This window comes from Heteronotia binoei, chromosome 21, assembly GCF_032191835.1.
Source record: "Heteronotia binoei isolate CCM8104 ecotype False Entrance Well chromosome 21, APGP_CSIRO_Hbin_v1, whole genome shotgun sequence".
Classification (NCBI taxonomy): domain Eukaryota; kingdom Metazoa; phylum Chordata; class Lepidosauria; order Squamata; family Gekkonidae; genus Heteronotia; species Heteronotia binoei.
Genome location: NC_083243.1, coordinates 79,770,944 through 79,792,336, shown reverse-complemented (window position 1 = coordinate 79,792,336; position 21,393 = coordinate 79,770,944). Strand labels below are relative to the sequence as shown.

The window sequence follows — 21,393 nt, the reverse complement described above, 5'->3', positions numbered from 1 at the left end:
TCATTTACTCCTGAAATATAGAATAAACTATTAATAGCAACGCAAGTGTATTTTTAACTTGGTTTTGATAATATAGACAGACTGTAGCTGGTTTTGTGTGACTCTCTGAAAACTTACATGAACATACATAATACGCCTCCTTTCTCTTTTTCTCTGTTTTCTCCTGCCCTTTACTTATTCTTACTCAGAAACTCTACAGAAGAATGTCCTGCAAATGTGCATTACCTTAGATTTGAAAATAGGTTCTTGCAAATAATAATTGTACTTAATGTCTAGGGATGGGTACAAACCAGAAAAATGTGGTTTATGCCTGTTCATAGTTCATGCAGTATGCCAGACCCATGAACAGAACCCCAAACTGAACCCGGAGGTTCATTTGCAAACCGAACTGGTTCAAGGTTCATGGCCCCGCAAACCCCATTGAAAGGGACTACAGTACTACAGTCCCTTTAAACAGGGTCTGCAGAAAGCCTGAAAAGTGACTAAGCAATGGGGAGTACCTGCTCTCCACCATTCAGCTGTTTTGATCTGTCCTGTGCAGTCCTTTTAAAGTTTAAGAGAAGTATACGAAGGCTCCCTGCCACTCAGCTGTTTTTGTGGCTTTTACAGGGAACAGAAAGCAATTATTTAAAGGGACTCAGAGAGAGAGCCAGTTTGGTGTAGTGGTTAAGTGTGCGGACTCTTATCTGGGAGAACCAGGTTTGATTCCCCACTCCTCCACTTGCACCTGCTAGCATGGCCTTGGGTCAGCCATAGCTCTGGCAGAGGTTGTCCTTGAAAGGGCAGCTGCTGTGAGAGCCCTCTCCAGCCCCACCCACTGTTGTGGGGGAGGAAGGTAAAGGAGATTGTGAGCTGCTCTGAGACTCTTCGGAGTGGAGGGCAGGATATAAATCCAATATCTTCTTCTTCTCCCTGTCACCCAGCTGTTTTGGGGGCTTCCTTGTTCAATCCCTTTAAACCTGCTACCCTTTAAACTTAAAACAAGACAGACCAAAACAGCTGAATGGCTGGGAGCAGACTGCTCCCTGCCTCTCAGCTGTTTTGGGGCCTTTCTTGTGCAGTCCCTTTAAACGTTAAGGGGACTACACAAGACAGCCCAAAACAACTGAGGGGCAGGGAGTAGGCTTCTCCCTGCCACTCAACTGTTTTTATGGCTTTTGCAGATAAGAGAAAGCATGGATTTAAAGGGACTCAGAATCTCTTTAAACCCATTTTCCGTTCTATCCACAAACCACCAAGTTCATGGAAGTTTGTGATGGTAGGCCTATCATGAACTTCAGTGACAAATTTTATTTTGGGGTTCAGCTTGTGCTCCTCCCTATTAATGTCTTAAGTATCCACTGCACACAGATATGATAATTGTCATTTTAAGGGTTTGTTTTAAAGAGCAGTTTGAGTGTTTTTATTATATTTTAGCCTAAGGGGTTCTTATTCAGGCCAAAAAGTGGAATAAAATATAAAACAATAACAAACTGGAGAGATTATCTGATTAAAGACTTCAGTCTGTCATTATCATGTGCCGGTAAAATTGTTTGTTTTATAATGGAATCACACTTTTTCTCTCACTCTCTACAGACGTTGCCAGAAATCTGTTCTGAGCAGGATGAGATGGATTTCCTGATGGAAGCGCTTATAATAAGGTGCATTTAAAAATCTCCTACTTGGAAGCCAAATATGGCTAAAAATAATGCAATGTAGGGGATTCTCCTCAAAGTATGGTTTGATTACAACAATAGGAACAGCACATGTTGGGTTCAGTCTATTTATTAATTCTATTAATAGGGGAGTGTGAGGAACCCAGTCAGAGGCTTTACTCAGGAGGTGACCACTTTAAATTTCTCCCTGGTCATCTTCCCTCAGTCAGATTCACAGAAATCCTGTCAGAACTAGTAATAATTGGCACCAGACTGTTTTAAAGTAAAAAACCACAAAATATTTATTAGGTAACAAAAGGCAAGGAGGGGGATGAAATAATATTGATTATAACTGTTCAGTATTAAAAGGCAAATCAGTTGGCAGAATAAAATAATTACAGAGTAGAGACTTTTTCAGGCTGAGGTAAAAATATAACAAGACTTTGGCAGAAGATCTTTAAAGTAAACAATAAACCAGGCAAGTTTCAGAGTCCCACTAGACTCTACTTCACACAGGCTGTCTGTGTCTTCTGGGCATTCAAAATGCTGTTTCTTCAGATGTTTTACCCTAACTTAGGCAGTGTCAAATCATATAAATAACAAACTTCAATCACTGTTCCACATATACATAGAGAACTCCTGACTGGTGTTCTCAGTATTCTCCTTCACAGACCCTTTCACACTAGCTATCTTCCAGGACTCGCACCCCTCAATTCCGATGCGTCTCAGCCCCACAGCTAGTCCTCTGGTCTGAGTCTAGGGCAACCCTGCTGACCAACAGAATCCAATTCTCTCCTCAGTGTGTATTTGTGTGATCTTGTTTGTACTTGGAGATTGCCTGATGCACTGGCAAAATCTCCCTCAGAGAGTTTCAAACCATCTGCAAACTCCCTCTTCCAGACAGACTCCACTCAGCTCTGTCTCCCACAAGGAGCTCAGCCACTCTGGCCACTCTCAGCCCCTCGTCCAGTTGATTTTACAACTGCTCAGCCTAAGCCCACTGTCTTCACTTCAGACTGGTATATGAAGACTTCTCTTGAAGACACCCTGGCTCCGACTAAAAATCCTGAGGAGATTTTCGGTTGAGCATACCTCAAAAGGATACTTTTGTGTTGCTTGGGCAATGCATCAGCCAATTGCTGCAAGCCTGTTTCTCAGCTACTCAGGCTAAGGGCTGAGTCTGTCGCAGGGAGGTTCCCAATTCTGTGTTCTCCTCCTTCTAGGAACTGACAACAGATCAGATCAAGAAGGGTTGTGAACCTTTAAGGATAATGTGAAGCTGCATCATTGCTAATCTTCCTGCCTTGCTGCCTTCACTAAGACTCTGAGCAAGTTGGCATATGGCTTTTTGTAATCTATATCTTGAAAATGAACGTAATTATTGCGTACCAAAAAAGAAACTTTGTATAATGTTAACATTAATAAGGAATTATTTATTTCATTTTAAAATGCTTACTACAAACTACAATAGACCAGTCAGTCAATGCTGTTTACTGTATTATGAACAACTCAATCCTAATTTAAAATGTGCTGTAATGGTAATTAATTAGTTAATTAATAAGGAATTATTTATTTCATTTTAAAAAATAAATATCAGATGAACCATACATTTCACACAAATTTCAATGGAATAGAAATTCCATTGTATAGTAGGTATACAAATGGGGGGGGGGCTCCATGTTTTAAAGGGAATATTTGTGATTTCTCCTTCAATACACAGCATTGAGTAATCTAATGGCTAACAGTAAATTTAAACATTAATGAAGAGCAAATCTGGAATGTACTGGCTGGGTTAGAAAATCAGATACTATTCCCTAAATATTTCTCATATGAAGATAGGAACAGTCTTGTGTATATGTCATACAGAAAATATTGGAAGGGAGGTTAATTGTGGTTTGGTTTTTATAACTTTTTTTCAGTCCTTTTATACCATCTAAGACAGGGGTCCCCAACCCCTGGTCCATGGCCTATTAGCAACTGGGCCATGAGTTGTATAATTATTTCATTATATATTATAATGTAGTAATAATAATAAGATGATGATTTATATCCTGTCCGCCACTCTGAATTTCAAAGTGGCTCACAATCTCTTTTACCTTCCTCCCCCACAACAGACATCCTGTGAGGTGGGTGGGGCTGAAAGAGCTCTCCCCAGAAGCTGCCCTTTCAGGGGCAATTCTGTGAGAAGCTATGGCTGACCCAAGGCTATTCCAGCAGCTGCAAGTGGAGGAGTGGGGAATCAAACCCGGCTCTCCCAGATAAGAGTCCACGCATCTCACCACCACACCAAACACTTTAGAAATAGAATGCACAATTGTATCATTCTGAAACCATCCCCACCCCCCCAGTCCACAAAACTGGCCCCTGGTGCCAAAAAGGTTGGGGACCACCTAAGGAACTGTTACAGAACATAGCTAAGGATAAATCTTTTAAATGAATGAATTATAAACCCAAGAAATCATACTGTGTGGACAATACTGCTGGCTACCAGCCCCCATATAAATCAAATTCTTCCTCAGAGGTCCATCCATATTTATTCATTTTTTAAATATAAGATACCTACATAGGGTTGCCAGCCTCCAGGTGGCAGCTGGAGATCACCTGTGATTACAATTCATCTACACATGACAGAGATCAGTTAACCTGGAGAAAATGGCCACTTTGGAAGGTGGACTCTAGGGCATTATACCCCATTGAAGTCCCTTCCCAAACCCCACTGTCCTCAGGCTCCTCCCCCAAAAATCTTCAAGTAGTTCCCAACACAGAGCTGGCAACTCTACCTACATGTGAAACTCTTCCTTAAAAATTATCAAGAAAGATAAAACAGTAGTCGCAAAATCAAACAAACAACAATATAAAGCAGACATGAAAACAGCACATAAATACCCACACATGAACGTATGAAGCTGCCACACTTGTTTTATTTAAAAAATGGAAGTCTACAAGGAATCATAGGAACAGTTCTGAAAATGCATAGTAGAAGTTCAGTAACAGGTTTGAACTATAAATAACTGTAATGCTTACTACAAATTATAGACCAGTCAGTCAGTGCTGTTTACTGTATTATGAACAGCTCAATCCTAGATTTAAAATGTACTGTAATGGTAATTAACAATGCTAGAGAGAGGAAAAAACAGCAATTTTATTTAATCAAATATCTTATTTAATCAAAAACCTATACAATTATCAACAATTATAAAATATTTAGATTTAGATTTATTAGAGTTGTATTCTGCCCTTCCCGCCAAAGCAGGTTCAGGGCAGCTCACAGAGAATAAAATCACAATAAATATTAATTATGCATTTTAAAATAGTACAATATTCAATAATATAGCAGTTAAAATCAGTTTGGTGCTAAGATTATTAATTTCCAATGGCATTCAGTGCTCTTAGGTGTCCTTTGTATTACAATGACAAAATTCAGTTGAAGGCTAGCCAGAATAATACTGTCTTTCAAGCCTTGTGGAACTGGGCGAGGTCCCGCAAGGCTCTAACCTCTTCCGGAAGTTGACTCCACCAATAGGGGGCAGCAATTGAGAAGGCTCTCTCCCTGGTGACTTCTAATCTTGCCTCCCTCGGCCCAGGGATCAATGGTAGATTTTGTGTTCCAGATCTGAGTACTCTCTGGGGAACATGTGGGGAGAGATGGTCCCTAAGGTAGGCAGGTCCTCGGGCCATACAACCTAAATATAGGACAATATTGCAATGTTAATCTCCTACTCTATTTACAGTATTCCAGTAATTAATAAGCAGCCACCATCCTTTCACAAATAAGACCTGATAATGTGTTTTGTTTCTACTCAACAGTCCACAAACTGAGATTTTGTCCATAATCATGCATTATCAGCACTTTTACAACCACATTTCTGAATTTGGTATCTTTTGCAAAAAACAACCTTGATGTAACTGTCGAATTTTAAACTAAATATCCATGCTTTTTTCTGGGTATTTTTCTTATTTGGCCAAACAAAATGAACATGGAGTTACATGGTATTTTTCACTCCACCATCACACTCAGGATATCACATATCTTTTTGCCAAAACAGGACATCTCCACCATATGTGAAATGAATCCTACTCCTGTAAATCATGCCAGCAATGATCACTAGTCATTTGAAGCACCTTACAAATCCTAGTCTTTGTATAGAATAGAAAATCCCTTAGTCCTTTAGGAAGTTAGTGAAGCAGCTTAAACCTGTCTCTATCCATTTGAAAAGTTGACTATTTAGCTGAACTGCTTATCAACATTAAGTAGCATTAATGAGGAGAACCTTGGTACCAATTGGTTTTTCTGTTTATTCCATGTACTTATTAATGAAAATCCGATTAAATTCAGTTTTTGATCTGTTCCAAGAAATTTTGTTTCCTTAGGCCATATTTATGCTGTCAAAAGTAGTAAAAAGGTCCCTTGTTCTGTCTGCCAAAATTTTCAAGTTGCTTCCTCCTAAATCATTACCACATGGCCGTTACTTTAGAGGCTTGATAATATTTCTCTGTAGATGGTGTAGCTAAATCACACAACTCTTTTTTGATGTTCACATTATTGCCCTGTGAATTCGGGCTTTTTAAAAATCCCCAAATAAGCTGATAAAACATTTTTGTATTTTAAATATTGAGCCATTGGAGAATAGCGATGGGCTAGCCAGAAAGACAAAGAAAAATCTTGGGAATATTTTCATTTTCAAGACTGCAAAACTACCATGCCAAGATAAATTTAATTTAGTCTGTTTTTTAAATCAGCTGATTTCTGTTATTACATGTGTCAAGTTATTCTGTAGCAGATCTTCAAGCTTTCCTGTAAGGTTAACCCCCAAGAAGTTCGTGTCCTGAGTCTTTCATTTTGAACCTATGATGTTAGGGGAGGGACGGTGGCTCAGTGGTAGAGCATCTGCTTGGTAAGCAGAAGGTCCCAGGTTCAATCCCCGGCATCTCCAAAAAAGGGTCCAGGCAAAATGGTGTGAAAAACCTCAGCTTGAGACCCTGGAGAGCCGCTGCCAGTCTGGGAAGACAATACTGACTTTGATGGACCAAGGGTCTGATTCAGTATAAGGCAGCTTCATATGTTCATATGTTAGTTGTTTCTCTCTTATTATTATCATGGTCATTGACTCCTAAGAGAACTGACTTATCACAGTTAACATATTCAGAGACTCGGCTGAAGTATTATATAATTCTATAGTCAGCTCCAAAAACCACATCATCAGTGTAGAGCATTACTTTTGTTCATCCCTCATGATGTATAATTCCTATAATTCCTATAATTTGTTCTTTCTGCCTCATCTTCCTGGCTAAAACTCAGTGCATGAGTCTCTCAGTGTATGAGAGACACCCCTGCTCCAGATTAAATGGTGATGATTGAAACTCATTAACCAAAATTCTGGCTTTAGAAGCAGTGTAGCAAATGTTCACCCATTTCTAGAACCTTCTTCTAAATGCAAAAGTCATTGATACCCAATCCAGAAAAAGCCAGCTAATTCAATCAGATGTGTTTTCAGCATCCACAAAATGATATAGTATAGGCCTTTTATTTTCATTAACCAGTTCCAATAGGTTGATTATTTGTCTTGTATTCCAGGATAATTTTCTCCCTTTTAAGAAACCGGCTTGATGTAAATATATATGTTGCTTCAAACATCTGTTAAATCATTTTGCAAGTGTAGCTGTGAAGATTCTAAAGCCACTAATTAATAGTGAAATCAGTCCATAAAATGTACTGGTATCCATGTCATACTCTTTCACCATCTTTGTTGCCCATGGTTGTGATTAGGTCAATGAGGTCCACCTGTTGCCCCACCCTAATTAATGTACTACCTCTGGGGTTCTACAGAAGATAAGAATCAGACAAGCTGTATATTCTGGAAGGCCTTGCAAATGCCATATGTATTGCATTTGCCAGTTGAGAATAAAAAGGTGGATCATTCTTGAATTCTAAATAGTATTAAAGCTAAAGTATGCCCTCTTGAATACTATCACCCTGCTTCCACATTCATGTACACAAATGAATAATTAATTTAAACAAGAAGGAAATTCTGAATATGTGCCATAGAAACCATTAGTGGAGGTGGGAAACATGACTTGACAAGCAGACTCTATAAGATAACCAAGAAGATGACTGCAGATTTATACCCCGCCTTTCTCTCTGAATCAGAGACTCAGAGTGGCTTACAATCGCCTATATCTTTCCCCCCCAAAGCAGACATCCTGTGAGGTGGGTGGGGCTGAGAGGGCTCCCACAGCAGCTGCCCTTTCAAGGACAACTCCTGCAATAGCTATGGCTAACCCAAGGCCATTCCAGCAGCTGTAAGTGGAGGAGTGGGGAATCAAACCTGGTTCTCCCAGATAAGAGTCCGTGCACTTAACCACTACACCAAACTGGCATCAAATCAGACATATATAGCATAGCTAGAGCAAGGCCCAGATAGGCAAGTTTAAGCAGGATTGGGACCAGAAAATTCTAAAACACACAAGCAGGAAGCCAGGCAAATATGCAGGAGTAGGTGAGATCCACTGGAAGCAGGCCTGTAGCTAGGAAATTTTAGGGAGGGCACTGGGGAAAGTGGTGGGGGCCACAGAGCCCAAAATGATACCACAAAAATAAAATAAAAATCTGGGCAGGTTGGGGGGTGGGTTCCAGGATCCTGGACAGCTCTACAACAGTGCCGACTAGCCCATGTATGCTAGGAGAGGGGCCAGCCTGCTGGGGGAGGAGAGATGGAGGGAGCATGGCCTTGTTCTGACTGACTGACTGGCTGGTGAGTGGCTCAGGGGCAGCTGGCAGGCAGCAGGAGCAAGATGGGTTCTGGGGCACCCAGCACCTAGCAGCATGCAAGATGGTGAATGGTTTATCCTCTTGAGGCGGGGGGGAGGAAATGAGAGAGCCACAGCCAGGCTCCCAGGTCCCTACCTGCTGGCAGAAGTTGGGGATGGTAAGTGGCAGGGCCAGGGCCCTAGCCTTGGTGTTTGAGTGATGGGGCAGGGCCCCTGTGGGCCCCACCATAGTTATGAGCTTGCCTGGAAGTGGTTTAGAGAAGAGCAAGGCAAGAGAAACAAACTAAGCAAGTTACAGGCTATCAAGGAGTGGAAGCTCCTCTAACTAAGGTGAAGAAAATAGAAGTTGCTTTCCTTGTGCTATGGACAGAGACTGCTTCACACAGCACATTCTAATTTATTCACTCTGCAACAGCCATACAGAGGAGAGCTGAAATCTGCAAAAGTGTGAGCTATGTGCCCACAGGAGGCATTTTTCAGACATGTGTCTCTTCTCTAGGCATGACAGTTTTCCCTGTAGATATAAATATGGACAAATCAGAACTTGCCTTTCTCACTGTGATGCAGGTGAGCTGAGCTGAAGGCAAGACTGAAACGATTCCTCATGGCAGTCCAAAAGACCTATTGACAGCTTGTTTTTCTTACTCTCCTTGACTAAAAACTCAGACACACCTTAGTAACGTTCCTTACAAGTATTTACTCTTCAAAATAAATGTGAATGATTACATATTTATGGCTGATGAACCTTAATTTCTCTCTCTCTCTCTGCCACTCCCTGAATATTTGGAAGAAAAACACTCCTGGAGGCAGTGGTGGCAGGTTGCCTTTTCTTCACTCATCTTCCCCACTCAGATGCTGGACCTAAATGGATGATGACGTGTCTGCTTCCCTCACCAACTGATGAAGTTTTGACTGACAGTTCAAATACTTGTGCATGGGTTTTTTAAAACATGTCGTGCAGAAGATTTAATTTATTAGTTACCTCCATTCACAAGAAAGCTATACACTCACATCCAACCTAGACTAACCTTTTTTGAAATTATGATTTGGATGTTTGTTTAAGTACCAAAAGATGACAGATTATGTTGCCATAAATTCAATTTTATTTATTGAAAATGGTAACCCTGAAGGCCTTGGGTGAGTAATAGCACAATGGCACTGTAGATAATTAATTCTTCTAAATTCTACTAAAACAGTGTTGATACCAACCCAAAAGACAACAGAGCACAAAGCCGCCAATACATGATTTATTTATTTTAGTGCATTTTTATCCTATTCTTTGTCTAAGCTCAAGGCAGCAAGCATCAATCTACTTTCCTCCCTTTTACCTTCAACAACAATTTTATGAGGTAGGTTAGACTGAGAGATAGAAAAAGAGAGCCCCAAGGTCACACAGCAGGTTTAACTGCTGAACGGGGATTTGAACCTGTGTTTTCCAGATCCTAGTCTAGCAGTCTAACCACTGTACCATTGGGGGTTATCATCCTTATTCCCCCTGTGCTCCAGCCATCACAGATACATTGCAAGAAATATTATACAGGAGACCAATGCTTTCCAGCTTTGTATTGTAATATCTTTGCTCTCAAGGGTCACTGACTCACATCTTATTTATATTCATTGGGTACAGCACTCACGTTCCATTGGACAAATCATAACATAGCCACCGCAAACAGTGCAAGGGCTTTTTGGTAAAGTATGGCTTGAATGTCTGGTTTTTAATACTATGAAAAGATTTCAACTGTAAGCCATTTTGATCAGGATTCTGAAGGAATGGCCTATAAATACCCTAAATAGATAGATAAATAAATACAGGGATATTTGTGATTTTTAAACTTCAGCATTCTATATATTGAAAACTAAAGTCAGAAACCAACCTGTAAAACTTTGGATCGTCCACTGCTTATTTGCTTAATTGAAACCGCCTAAAACAAAAAACAGAGCTAGACTTCAGAGAATTGATCTTCAGAGGTGTTATTTGCTCCTGAATTACAGGCACCTGGAGGTGAGGGGGACGATATTGACTGGGGAGGAAAAAGTTAACTTTTGCATTCTTCGTGCTATTAAAAAATGGTCCTTGTGGGCTGCTTTCGTTCCCAACACAGAGAACAGACAGGTAGGGCAGAAACAATGTCCCTTTAGCTGCTGGAGCTTAAAGCAGCCTGGGGTGTGTGGAGAGGGGAGCACATCTTCAGTGTCTGCTAAAGGCAGATGTACTCTGCAGCATTTGGGGATAGCCAGGTGGCACAAATAAATCTAATTGTTTTTTTTTAATTAACTGCCCGTGGTGCAGAGTGGTAAAGCAGCAGTACTGCAGTACTGTGGTCTGAACTCTCTGCTTATGATCTGAGTTCGATTCCGGCAGAAGCTGGATTCAGGTAGCCGGCCCAAGGTTGACTCAGCCTTCCATCCTTCCAAGGTCGGTAAAATGAGTATCCAGCTTGCTGGGGGGGGGGGGGGAGTGTAAAAGACTAGGAAAGGCAATGGCAAACTACCCAGTAAAAAAAGTCTGCTGTGAAAATGTTGTGAAAGCAACATCACCCCAGAGTCGGAAACAACCGGTGCTTGCACAGGGGACCTTTCCTTTTTCCTGTAGATGTGCTTCACTGAGAAAGCATTTTTCCTCAAATAATAAAATACAATAATAAAAAATAAAGCAAAGTCAGGATCTGGTATAGTCCTGGGAAGAATGAATAGCAGGCACCAGCTAGTTGGCATGGGCAGCCACTCACTTTTTAGTGTGTGCAATGGGAATGTTAGCTGGGGGAGAATCATGTTTTTCAGGCACAAAACATTTGTGGCTTGAGTACTAGAAAAAAATGTCCCACACTGCAGTGGTTCTTCCTTGAGGAAAGCCAGCTATGTCCCAAAAACCTGCATAATAACAAATGACTGTATAATATGTAAAAACAATAATAAAGTGAGGGTCTGATACCACTGGGAGTTCCATCTATTATACCATTATGTGGCAGAGTTTAAGAAATTCCTGATATATCTGTGTTTTTTTTTAAAGAAATAATGTAGGTATTAGATCATCAGTGGACAGCCCCTGTGGCAAGAGGAGTCTGTGGAAAAAGTGATACCTGTGACTTTGGGACTTTCCAACATCCTGCTTTAGGGAGCAGAAATTTGAGCTTGATTGCTTTCTCAGTGTTGTTCTTCAATAAACTTTAGGTCTATTTAGTGGCACAGTTCTGTGTAGGGATGGGCATGAACCAGCTCACGAACTGTAGTTCATGATGAATTTGGATCAGTTCATGGTTTGCAAACTCAAGTTGTGGCAGGTCAACCAGCATGAACTTTCCATTAACATTCAAGCAGCTTGTGGTGGTTCATGAATGGATAAATTTCCAGACTGTCTCTGCTCAATCTAAATGTTTACCAAACTTCAAAGCAACAGGGGAGGAGGAACTTGGAGGCTGTGTAGAGGAGCATCCAGGAGATGTCCCCAGGGACTTTGATGTCTCTAGCTTGCACAGGATCCATTCTATATACTTCTGAACCTGTGCCTGTCATTTCCCGAGAAAGCACTTTCTTGGGGCACCTTCTTGGGGGGGGGGGGCATACCTCAGACCTCATAAATCCAATCCTCAGCAGACTTAGCAGGCAGGTAGAGGATAGTCAGCCAGAAATCTCCTCTGAGTTTGGGATGTGTGTGTTCAACTGCATCATGAACCTCATGAACCAAACCAGTTCATTTGAAGGCAAAAAGTTAGTTGCAGTTCATGGTTTGCAAACCAAGCATACCACAAACTGAACCACATTTTCCTAGTTTGTACTTATCCCTTGTTCTGTATAAAATTAAGAACATAAGAGCCCTGCTGGATCAGACCAATGGTCCATCTAGTCCAGCATCCTGTCTCACACAGTGGCCAACCAGTTCTTCTTGAGAGTCAACAACAGGTATAAAGGTCATGGCTTTCCCCTGGTTTTGCCTCCTGGCCCTGGGATTCAGAGGTTTAGTGCCTCTGAATGTGGAGGTTCCCCTCAGTCATCATGGCTAGTAGCCATTGGTAGACTTATCCTCCATGAATATATCTAAAATTGCAAGAATAATGTAACGTATTTCATCAAAGCATAAGAAGAGATTAGAGGTGCAACTTTAAGTTGAGAAGCAAGTCCCATTTTATTCAATGCAGTTACTTCCAGGAAAGTGTTTGAAAGATCTTGGCCAAGGTCTAACAGTGATATCCATTGTTTCTCAACCCTTCCCCCTCCCCCATTTGATGCTGATTTTGCAGCAAGTTCAATCACCAGAATATTGTGCAGTGCATTGGGGTAAGCCTCCAGACCTTGCCTCGTTTCATCCTGTTGGAGCTTATGACTGGTGGAGACATGAAGAGCTTCCTTCGGCAGAATCGCCCTCGGGTGGTAAGCCAGCCCTTCCTTCCTTCCTGCTTCTGTTGTGTCCTATATCTCTTTGGAATAAGGTTTACTGTTGCATGCCCAGTTCCTGATGTTCACTGACAATTCTTCTTTTGCTGTGAGGGGGTGTGTGTTTAGCCTGAAAATTACATGTAACTCCTGTTCTGGTGTGACAAAAATATAGCAAAAAAGTTCAGTTTAAGTTATGAGCAAGAAGGACTGCTCACATATAACTTTGCTGACTTAGAGGCTGAACCTCTATATTGTAGGAATTTAAACAGCTGGTTCAGTAGCAGCAGGGATCATTTTGTAGAAAAATAGGTGGTGGAGCTCCTCCAGGGATTGTTATGCAGCTGTGCCTACTATTCAATGGACAAGGAGGTAGAATTCTAAGAAGGAGGAGGTGAAACTCTCAGAAAGATGCAGGAACTGTGCTCCTGTGATCTCCCACTGAATCTGAGGCCTGAGTAGCAGTGACACATCTCTGCACAGGACCGTTTATTCAAATAGCTCAGAAGGCTTATACCCAGAATAAAACTTTGCTTGTCTTAAATGTTCCACTCGACTCAGAATTTGTTCTGGCCTAGAAAGCTGTTAGTATAGGTAAGCTAGAAGAATGTACCCAGAGTTATACTGACCCAAGGCTAGAGACTAGTTCTGTTCTTTACTTGCACATGTCATTTCTACCAAAAGGTGTGGATGGAATTTCTATTAGATTTTTTATCGCCATCAGTATGATTCATAGGTATGTTAAGAGACTTGAATTAGAAAGTTTCCTTACCACATTTTTGGCAAAATTATTTTGGACATTTAAAAAAATTCTGGCCCCAAAGGAAAAAATGTAAGTATGGCTGTAGAAATTAACTTTGAAGAATTAACACTGATCCTTAATGTGGCCCCTTTCAGAACAGGACAGTGAATTTCAGAACACTCCAAGATGGTGTATTTTTTTCCACTGTCAATGTTAATTCAAGACCAGTTCCTGGTGTATCTGTTATTTTTATTTGTGCAGAGGAAAGCTAGCCATTTCCTGTGGTTAACTGTACCATCCCTGGCAGAGAGACTGCTCAAATCATGGCAAGCAATTCTACAACCTTCACAGTTCTTATACACAGGAAAAATGCAATCATCTAAATTCAGCGCCATCATATGAATGTCTATGTGGAATGGATAAACAGCCTTACTACTTACTACATAGAGCAGATGCAAGTGAATCTCTTCAGTTCCTCAGAGTTATACTGGTAAAAACCAGAAATGATAGGGCAATACTGTAATGTCCTGCCTGCTTTTCACTGTGCCCTAATCTGTATGCAGTATCTTTATGAAGGTTGGCTCAACTCCAGAAGAGTTCTGTTTGCAGACAGGTAAAGGAATTTGGATGAGGCCACAATAATATTCAAATCATGCTTATTTGCTGTGCCTGAGATTATTCAGTTTCAAGAAATGACCTAGTTTGTCCAGTGGGAAGTAAAACCTTCTGGGCCTGAAAGGGAAAGGGGCTTGTAGACATATTCAGGCAACCCATCAAACTTGAACTAGGAGGATTAGATTATTAATTGCAGATATTTAGCACAAACTACTCTAATTCAAAGGGCAGATGTCTCATAACGGGCTCTCGGTGGCAAAGGCAGAGAAACTCATAGCATGATGACATCACATGACTTTTCCCTTTTCTGAAGAAGCAGCAACGGTAACACTTGATAAAGGGGGAAAGGGCATTCTTCCAATAGTAACAGTGAAAAGCACTCCAGTGAGGACAGGAGGGTGGTATTTCTCCAAATACCTATCATTTCTAAAGTAGTCAATTTGTTGCACATAGTTACATGCTACACTCCGAGGCTTGCAGCCAGCAGCAAAGCTGCTTGGCGGCGTTAGTCTGCTTTGCCTCCCTGGGAGGGTGGAGGCAGAGGATGCCTGTTTTGGCACGCAGTGCTGAGGGCAGGGTCTGGCTGCTTTAACGGCCAGATCCCCGCTCTGGTGCTTGCAGTCCTGCAGACGATAAGCTTCTAGCCCCACTAGTGGATCTCCTGATGGCACTTAGTTTTTATGGCCACTGTGTGACAGAGAGTTGGACTGGATGGGCCATTGGCCTGCTCCAACATGGCTTCTCTTATGTTCTTATATTAAGAAATCAGGCTACCTACTTGAATAGCCTTTAACTAATAAAATTGCCTTTTTGTTATTTGGAAGGACCCTGGTTTCATTTGGGTCACAAATCCTTAACGTTCTCTCAGTCACACTATAGAAAACGGGGGAATTTCTGTTAGAAGGAATCCTGGTCTTTTGTGTTTTAGATAACTTTAATCTCCAACAGAAAAAAAGGCTAATGTATTTAGTAAAGACACTACATGATTCACCAGGCTAATGACACCCCAGTTTTAAGTCCCTGGAATGTTAATTTCTTGGTTAAAGGCAGTAAGGTGAACAAGATAGCAAGGGAGGCAGAAGAGAGCATAGATTTTGTTGACAGATTTAGGAGGCCTCAATTACCTTTAAGTGGTAATTCTCCTCTAAACTGCATGCTCCTAAAGAACTGGGAAAACAACTTATGCATGGCTTTCTCCCCTAGTGAGACACAAAGGAATTCCATGGGGAATGATGTAAGTAGCTCAGCTCCCTGAGTTATGGAATGTGAAATTCCTTTTGGGCTGCAGTCAGCATCAGGTCTGCCACACAATCAGCATTCTAGAGATTCTTAAGAGTGACCAGCCTGCTAGTTTGACTGGATAGATCCAAGTAGACAGCCATGTTGGTCTGAAGCACTAGAACAAAGCAGGAGTCAAGTTTCACCTTTAAGACCAACCAATTTTTATTCAGAACGTAAGCTTTCATGCGCTCTCTAAGCACACTTCATCAGATGAGGGGATCAGGTATTGTGACAATACCTGATCCCCTCGTCTGATGAAGTGTGCTTAGAAAGAGCATGAAAGCTTACATTCTGAATAAAAATTGGTTGGTTGGTTGGTTGACTCCTGCTTTGTTCTACTTCACTCCTTGTGAATGTAAAAGCCAGAGAACTAGCAAGCGGGTTTGTCTGCTCTGTTTTATAGACTTGAATCCTACTCCTCTTACAAGGCCAAGATATTTGAGCATGGAAATATTGTTGGCATATGGTATTCAGCATGATTTTATTGTGTGCTCCACACTTGCCCAGGCAAAGAGGTTGTAGGGGCAGGTCTGCTGAATATAATTTTATTCAGATGACAGCGGTGGAGGAATTTTTGTAATATTTTATTTATTTACAGGTGTACAATCAGAGCAAATAGAGGCAGCAAAGAAGCATGCTTGCAAGGCAGCAGATCTGTTATCCCACACAATCTCATTAGAGAGATGCTCTTCAGATGACTCACAGCTCTTTGGTCCCCTTTTGTCTCTTCCAAAGTGCCAACTGCCATTTTTTATATACACAACCCTATGCCCTCCCTTGAACTGGAGGTGGGTGGGTGAGGAAGAAGAAGATAAGAGATTGGATTTATACCATGCCCTTTACAGGGTGTCTCAGAGCAGTTTACAATCTCATTTCCCTTCTCCTCCCCACAACAGATACCCTGTGAGGTAGGTGGGGCTGAGAGAGCTCTTTCAATAACTGCTCCTGAGAGAACAGCTCTGAGAGAACCTGTGACTGACTCGTCACATCATCAGGTGCACGTGGAGGAGTAGGGAATCAAACGGTTCTCCCAAATATGAGTCCATTCACTTAACTATTACACCAAACAGAGCTGAGAGAGGAGTGGCAGTCAACCTTTCTCATCTCTGATGAGTACATTATTCAAGCACATAGGGATTTCCCCCATCCCACCCCAGTCAAGAAACCATTTCTAAAATGAGTTCCCTCTGTTGGAAACCTCCTCTTTATTTTGCATCAGTTAAAATTTTCATTTTAATTCTTGGTTTCTTGCATGCCCATACAAATTCTGAGACTTTTCGTTGCCATTTACTGAATTGTTTATTGTCCTTCACAATTGGAATTGTTCGAGATAGAAACATAATTCTTGGTAGAATGTTCATTTTAATTGCAGCAATTCTGCCCAGCATAGACAAGTTCAATTTATTCCATTTTATCAAATCTTCATCAATTTTCCTCCAAAGCTTTTCATAATTATTTTTATACAAACCTATATTTTTCATAGTAATTTCCACACCTAAATATCTTACTTTTGAGGCAACTTCACACTCTGTTACTCTTTGCAGTTCTTCCTGTTTACTCTTTGTCATATTTTTACACAAAATGTTCGATTTTTCTTTATTTATATAGAAGCCTGCCAATTCTCCATAGTCTTGAACATATGAAGCTGCCTTATACTGAATCAGACCCTTGGTCCATCAAAGTCATTATTGTCTACTCAGACTGGCAGCGGCTCTCCAGGGTCTCAAGCTGAGGTTTCTTACACCTATTTGCCTGGGCCCCTTTTTTAGTTGGAGATGCTGGGGATTGAACCTGGGACCTTCTGCTTACCAAGCAGATGCTCTACCACTAAGCCACCATCCCTCCCTTGAATTTTATGAAGCAGCAATGGTGTCACAGATAGAGGATTTTCAAACTGGGAGAGCCAGTTTGGTGTAGTGGTTAAGTGTGCAGACTCTTATCTGGGAGACCCGGGTTTGATTCCCCACTCCTCTACTTGCACCTGCTGAAATGGCCTTGGGTCAGCCATAGCTCTGGCAGAGGTTGTCCTTGAAAGGGCAGCTGCTGTGAGAGCCCTCTCCAGCCCCACCCACCTCACAGGGTGTCTGTTGTGGGGGAGGAAGATAAAGGAGATTGTGAGCCGCTCTGAGACTCTTCGGAGTGGAGGGCGGGATATAAATCCAATTTCTTCTTCTTCTTCTTCTTCTTCTTCTAAACATTACATCATCAGCAAATGCTCTGTATTTATAAGAAAAATCCTTCAGTCTCAGCCCCTCTATTCCTTTATCTTCTTGTATTTGCATAAGCAATATCTCTAACGTCATTATGAATATCAGTGGAGATAGAGGGCAACTTTGCCTTGTACCTTTGCTGATTATCATTTTCTCCATCAAATCTGCATTTATACAGAGTTTTGCTTGTTGCTCAGTATATATCGCCTTAACCATTCTTATAAAAGCTTCTCCAAGTCCTAATTTCTCCATCACTGCAAAGATAAAGTCCCAATTCACATTGTCAAAGGCCTTCTCTGCATCTGCAAAGAATAATGCCACTTCTTTTTCAGGATGCTTCTCATAATATTCAACAATGTCTATGACAGTTCTAATATTATCTCTAATTTGTCTTCTTGGAAGAAATCCTGCTTGTTCCTCTTTAACAAAATTGTTCAAATGCTGTTTGAGTCTTTCTACTAGTATCCTAGCATATATTTTGTAATCGTTGTTAAGTAATGAGATTGGTCTATAGTTTTTTACATTTGTGGTGTCTCTATCTTCTTTTGGTATCAACGAAATTATTGCTTCCTTCCATGTATTTGGTATTTTCTGATCAATCCTTATAATATTCATCAATTTTTGAAGTTTTGGTACTAACACTTCTGCGAGGACTTTATAAAATTTTGCTATGAAACCGTCTGGACCTGGTGCCTTTCCCAATTTCATTGAATTTATTGCTGCTTCAACTTCAGTTTTTTCAATTGGTTCATTTAAGATCTTTTCCATATTTTCTGTTAAGGGGCTTACCTGAATTTTCTGTAAATATGCATCTATTTATTTTTGACCTTGAAATAGCTTAGCATAGTATTTAAAAAATTCCCTTTTAATTCCTACTTAGTCAACTATTTCTTTACCTTTCGATACAATTTTAGTAACAAATTTACTTTCCCTTTTTTTTAATTTGCCAAGCCAGGTATTTTCCAGGTTTATTTGCTCCTTCAAAGGATTTCTGTTGTAATCTCTTAAGGTTCCAATCTACCTCTTTATTTAACAAATGTCTCAATTGATTCTGCAGTATTGTAATTTCCCTTATTATTTTCTTTTTTTCCCAGTATTGTAATTTTCCTTATTATTTTCTCTTTTCTTTTTTTCCCAATCTCTTTTTGAATATCCATCAATTGTTTCTCTTTATCTCTTTTGTCTTTATTATTCATTGTGATTAAAAGACCTCTAATTACAGCTTTGTACGCATCCCACACAGTTTGGAAATGAATGTCCTCATTTTCATTTATTTGAAAGGAAGCTTTAGTTTCTTTTTTTAGAGACACCACTATCTCGATTTTCTGTAGCAAATCTTCATTTATTCTCCATCTCCTAATCTTTTTCACACTTTTTGCCGACCACATCAGTGGATTGTGATCAGTCCCAATTTTAGGAAGAATCTCTATTTTTTTTGTCATAAGTCCAAGATCTTTTGTAGTCCATAACATGTCAATTCTTCAGAAAGAGTTGTGCCTTGCTGAAAAAAAAGTATAGTCACCACTTTGGGATTAAATTTTCTCCATGTATCTTCCAGATTTTCTTGCTTCACTAAATCAAAAAATGACTTTGGTAATTTTCCCTCCTTTCTTCTTTCTGATCTGTCCAAATCATTTATAATTGTTCCATTGAAGTCTCCCATTATCATTATTTGATCATAGCTCACTTGGTCTAATTTTTGCATGATATCTTTTAAAAAAGAATATTTTGCCCCATTTGGAGCATACAATCCTAACAACAACGTCTTTTTATCATTCCACAGCTAGATATCTGCCTTCACTGTCCTTAAAAATCAATTTTGGATGTAATTCTTGTTTAATATAAAAAATCACACCCCTTTTTTTCTCCTTAGCCAAGGAAAAAAATTCTTTTCCCAATTGTTTATTCCATAAAAATTTGTAATCCAGTTGTTTAATATGTACTTTTGTAGACAAATTTTATTACATTTTTGTTTTTTATCCATTGAAATGTAGCCCTACTTTTTCGGTAAATTTAGTCCATTTACATTCCAAGATATTAATTTGTAATCCATAATGGTTCTTCTTTTTATTCTGTATCCCCAAATCCCCTATTTTCTTCAAAAAACTTCTGCAGCTCCAGTACATTTGTAATTGTAATCCTTTTTCCTCCATGTTCAAAACTGAGACCTTCTGGCAGTATTCATCTGTATCTCACGTCCATATCCCGCAACTTATCTGTTAGCTTTTTATATAGTCTTCTGTCATTTATAACTTTTCTTGGCAACTCTTACGTGATTCTTACTCTGCTTCCCTCAATTTCCAGTGTTTTTTCAAATTGCTTTTTAAAGATCTTTCCCACCATATCTCGTGTAATAAATTTTTCTACCACATCTCTTGGTAATTTATTTTTCTTTGCATACTGGGAATTAACCCTATATATATAGTCATACAAATAACTGGATTCATCAGAATCTATTTCTAATAACTCAGCAATGATTCTTATTATATACATCCTTAAATCAGAACCTTCCTCTTCAGGTACTCCTCTCAAACGAATCTGGTTTTCCATTAACTTGCAATCTTGCAGTGCTGCTTTCTCCTGCAATTTATTAATCATGGAACCTTGATCTTTCACCTTATTTTCAACCACATGTACTTTGTTTAACGTTGTTTGTGAGTCCTTTCTAAGATCTTCAATCTCTTTCTTTATTTCTGATTTCACCACCTCTAGTTCTTTAACTACTTGCTTTTTATTTTTTGTTGTTAGGTCCTTCATCACTTTGATCAGTCTTCATGGCATCTAGTTGTTCTTGTATCTTTGGCATCTTTCCTTCCTCAAGTGAAGCAGTCCTTGCGCATGTCAGTTTTGGCAGCTTCTGCTCTGACATTCCACTCCCCTCACTGCCAAAATAAAATTTTGGGTTGATCTCTCCAAATTAAAAATAAACCATTGGATCTTAAAGATTAGGAGATGCCCTTTTCAATGCGCCCAAAATCGCCGTTCTCAGGGCTTCCTAGCCCGAGATATTAATTTTTAAATTTTTTATAATAGACAAAATGGCAACTGTGATTTTTCTAGCCCTTTTAAAATTTTCTTTTTCTCCAAAAGGCCACCAAAATTGATACCTCTCATATATTCCAATACGTTTCACTCTGTAGTAGTGAAATCTGCCAGCTCTAATAGTTTTTAAAGTCCCGTTTTTTTTCTTTAAAGTTTTAAATTATTTTGGCCTTCTTTTAATGGCCACTGCAATTTTTCTATGATTATCAAGTCCTAGAGAAGGCCAGGAGGTCTTTAAGTTCCCTTCTTTCAGTGGCCTCTTCCTGCTTTTCTTGCCACGAAGTCCCGTTCTCAATGGCTGAAAGATCTCGTGATACAATCTATGCGTCACTTCTTGTGCAGTCTTCCAACTCAGCAACTCAGTGACGATGGTTTTTTTTTTTACAGAAACCGCAAGTATTCCAAACATAAGTTGGTTTTTTGCCTTTAACTTTGCTTCTGTCTCCCAAAAGTCTCAAAACTGCCCCCTTCTCTTGCTTATAACTTTTGAATATTGTAGCTAAATCCAAATTTCAATCTTTATCTCAAATAAAGTTTGTTTTAGTCCCAGAATGAACGATAAAGATCTTCTTACCTTGCAGCCAAATTTAACCTTTTTAACACCGTCCTCTTCAAAGATTGTTTAAAAATTTAGATAGTCCAAAGAAAGCTTGAATCTTGAGTCAATTTAATGACCACAGAGACCCTCTGTAGATGCTGGAATGCAATTCCTTGATGGGGACTCTTCAAA

General features: G+C 40.0%; 1 protein-coding gene and 1 long non-coding RNA gene across 2 annotated transcripts in view; one reads left to right on the top strand and one right to left on the bottom strand.

Moving 5' to 3' along the window:
- Nucleotides 1–21,393, bottom strand: part of LOC132590295 (uncharacterized) — a 394,082-nt gene that overhangs the window by 18,365 nt on the left and 354,324 nt on the right. The gene's annotated exons all lie outside the window — the stretch shown is intronic.
- The window catches only part of LTK (leukocyte receptor tyrosine kinase), a 208,051-nt gene that overhangs the window by 164,088 nt on the left and 22,570 nt on the right, over nucleotides 1–21,393 (top strand). Inside the window, exons 22-23 of the mRNA XM_060263328.1 lie at nucleotides 1,576–1,640; nucleotides 12,641–12,770. Of these exons, the coding sequence (XP_060119311.1) occupies nucleotides 1,576–1,640; nucleotides 12,641–12,770 (195 nt within the window). The remainder of the gene's footprint in view (nucleotides 1–1,575; nucleotides 1,641–12,640; nucleotides 12,771–21,393) is intronic.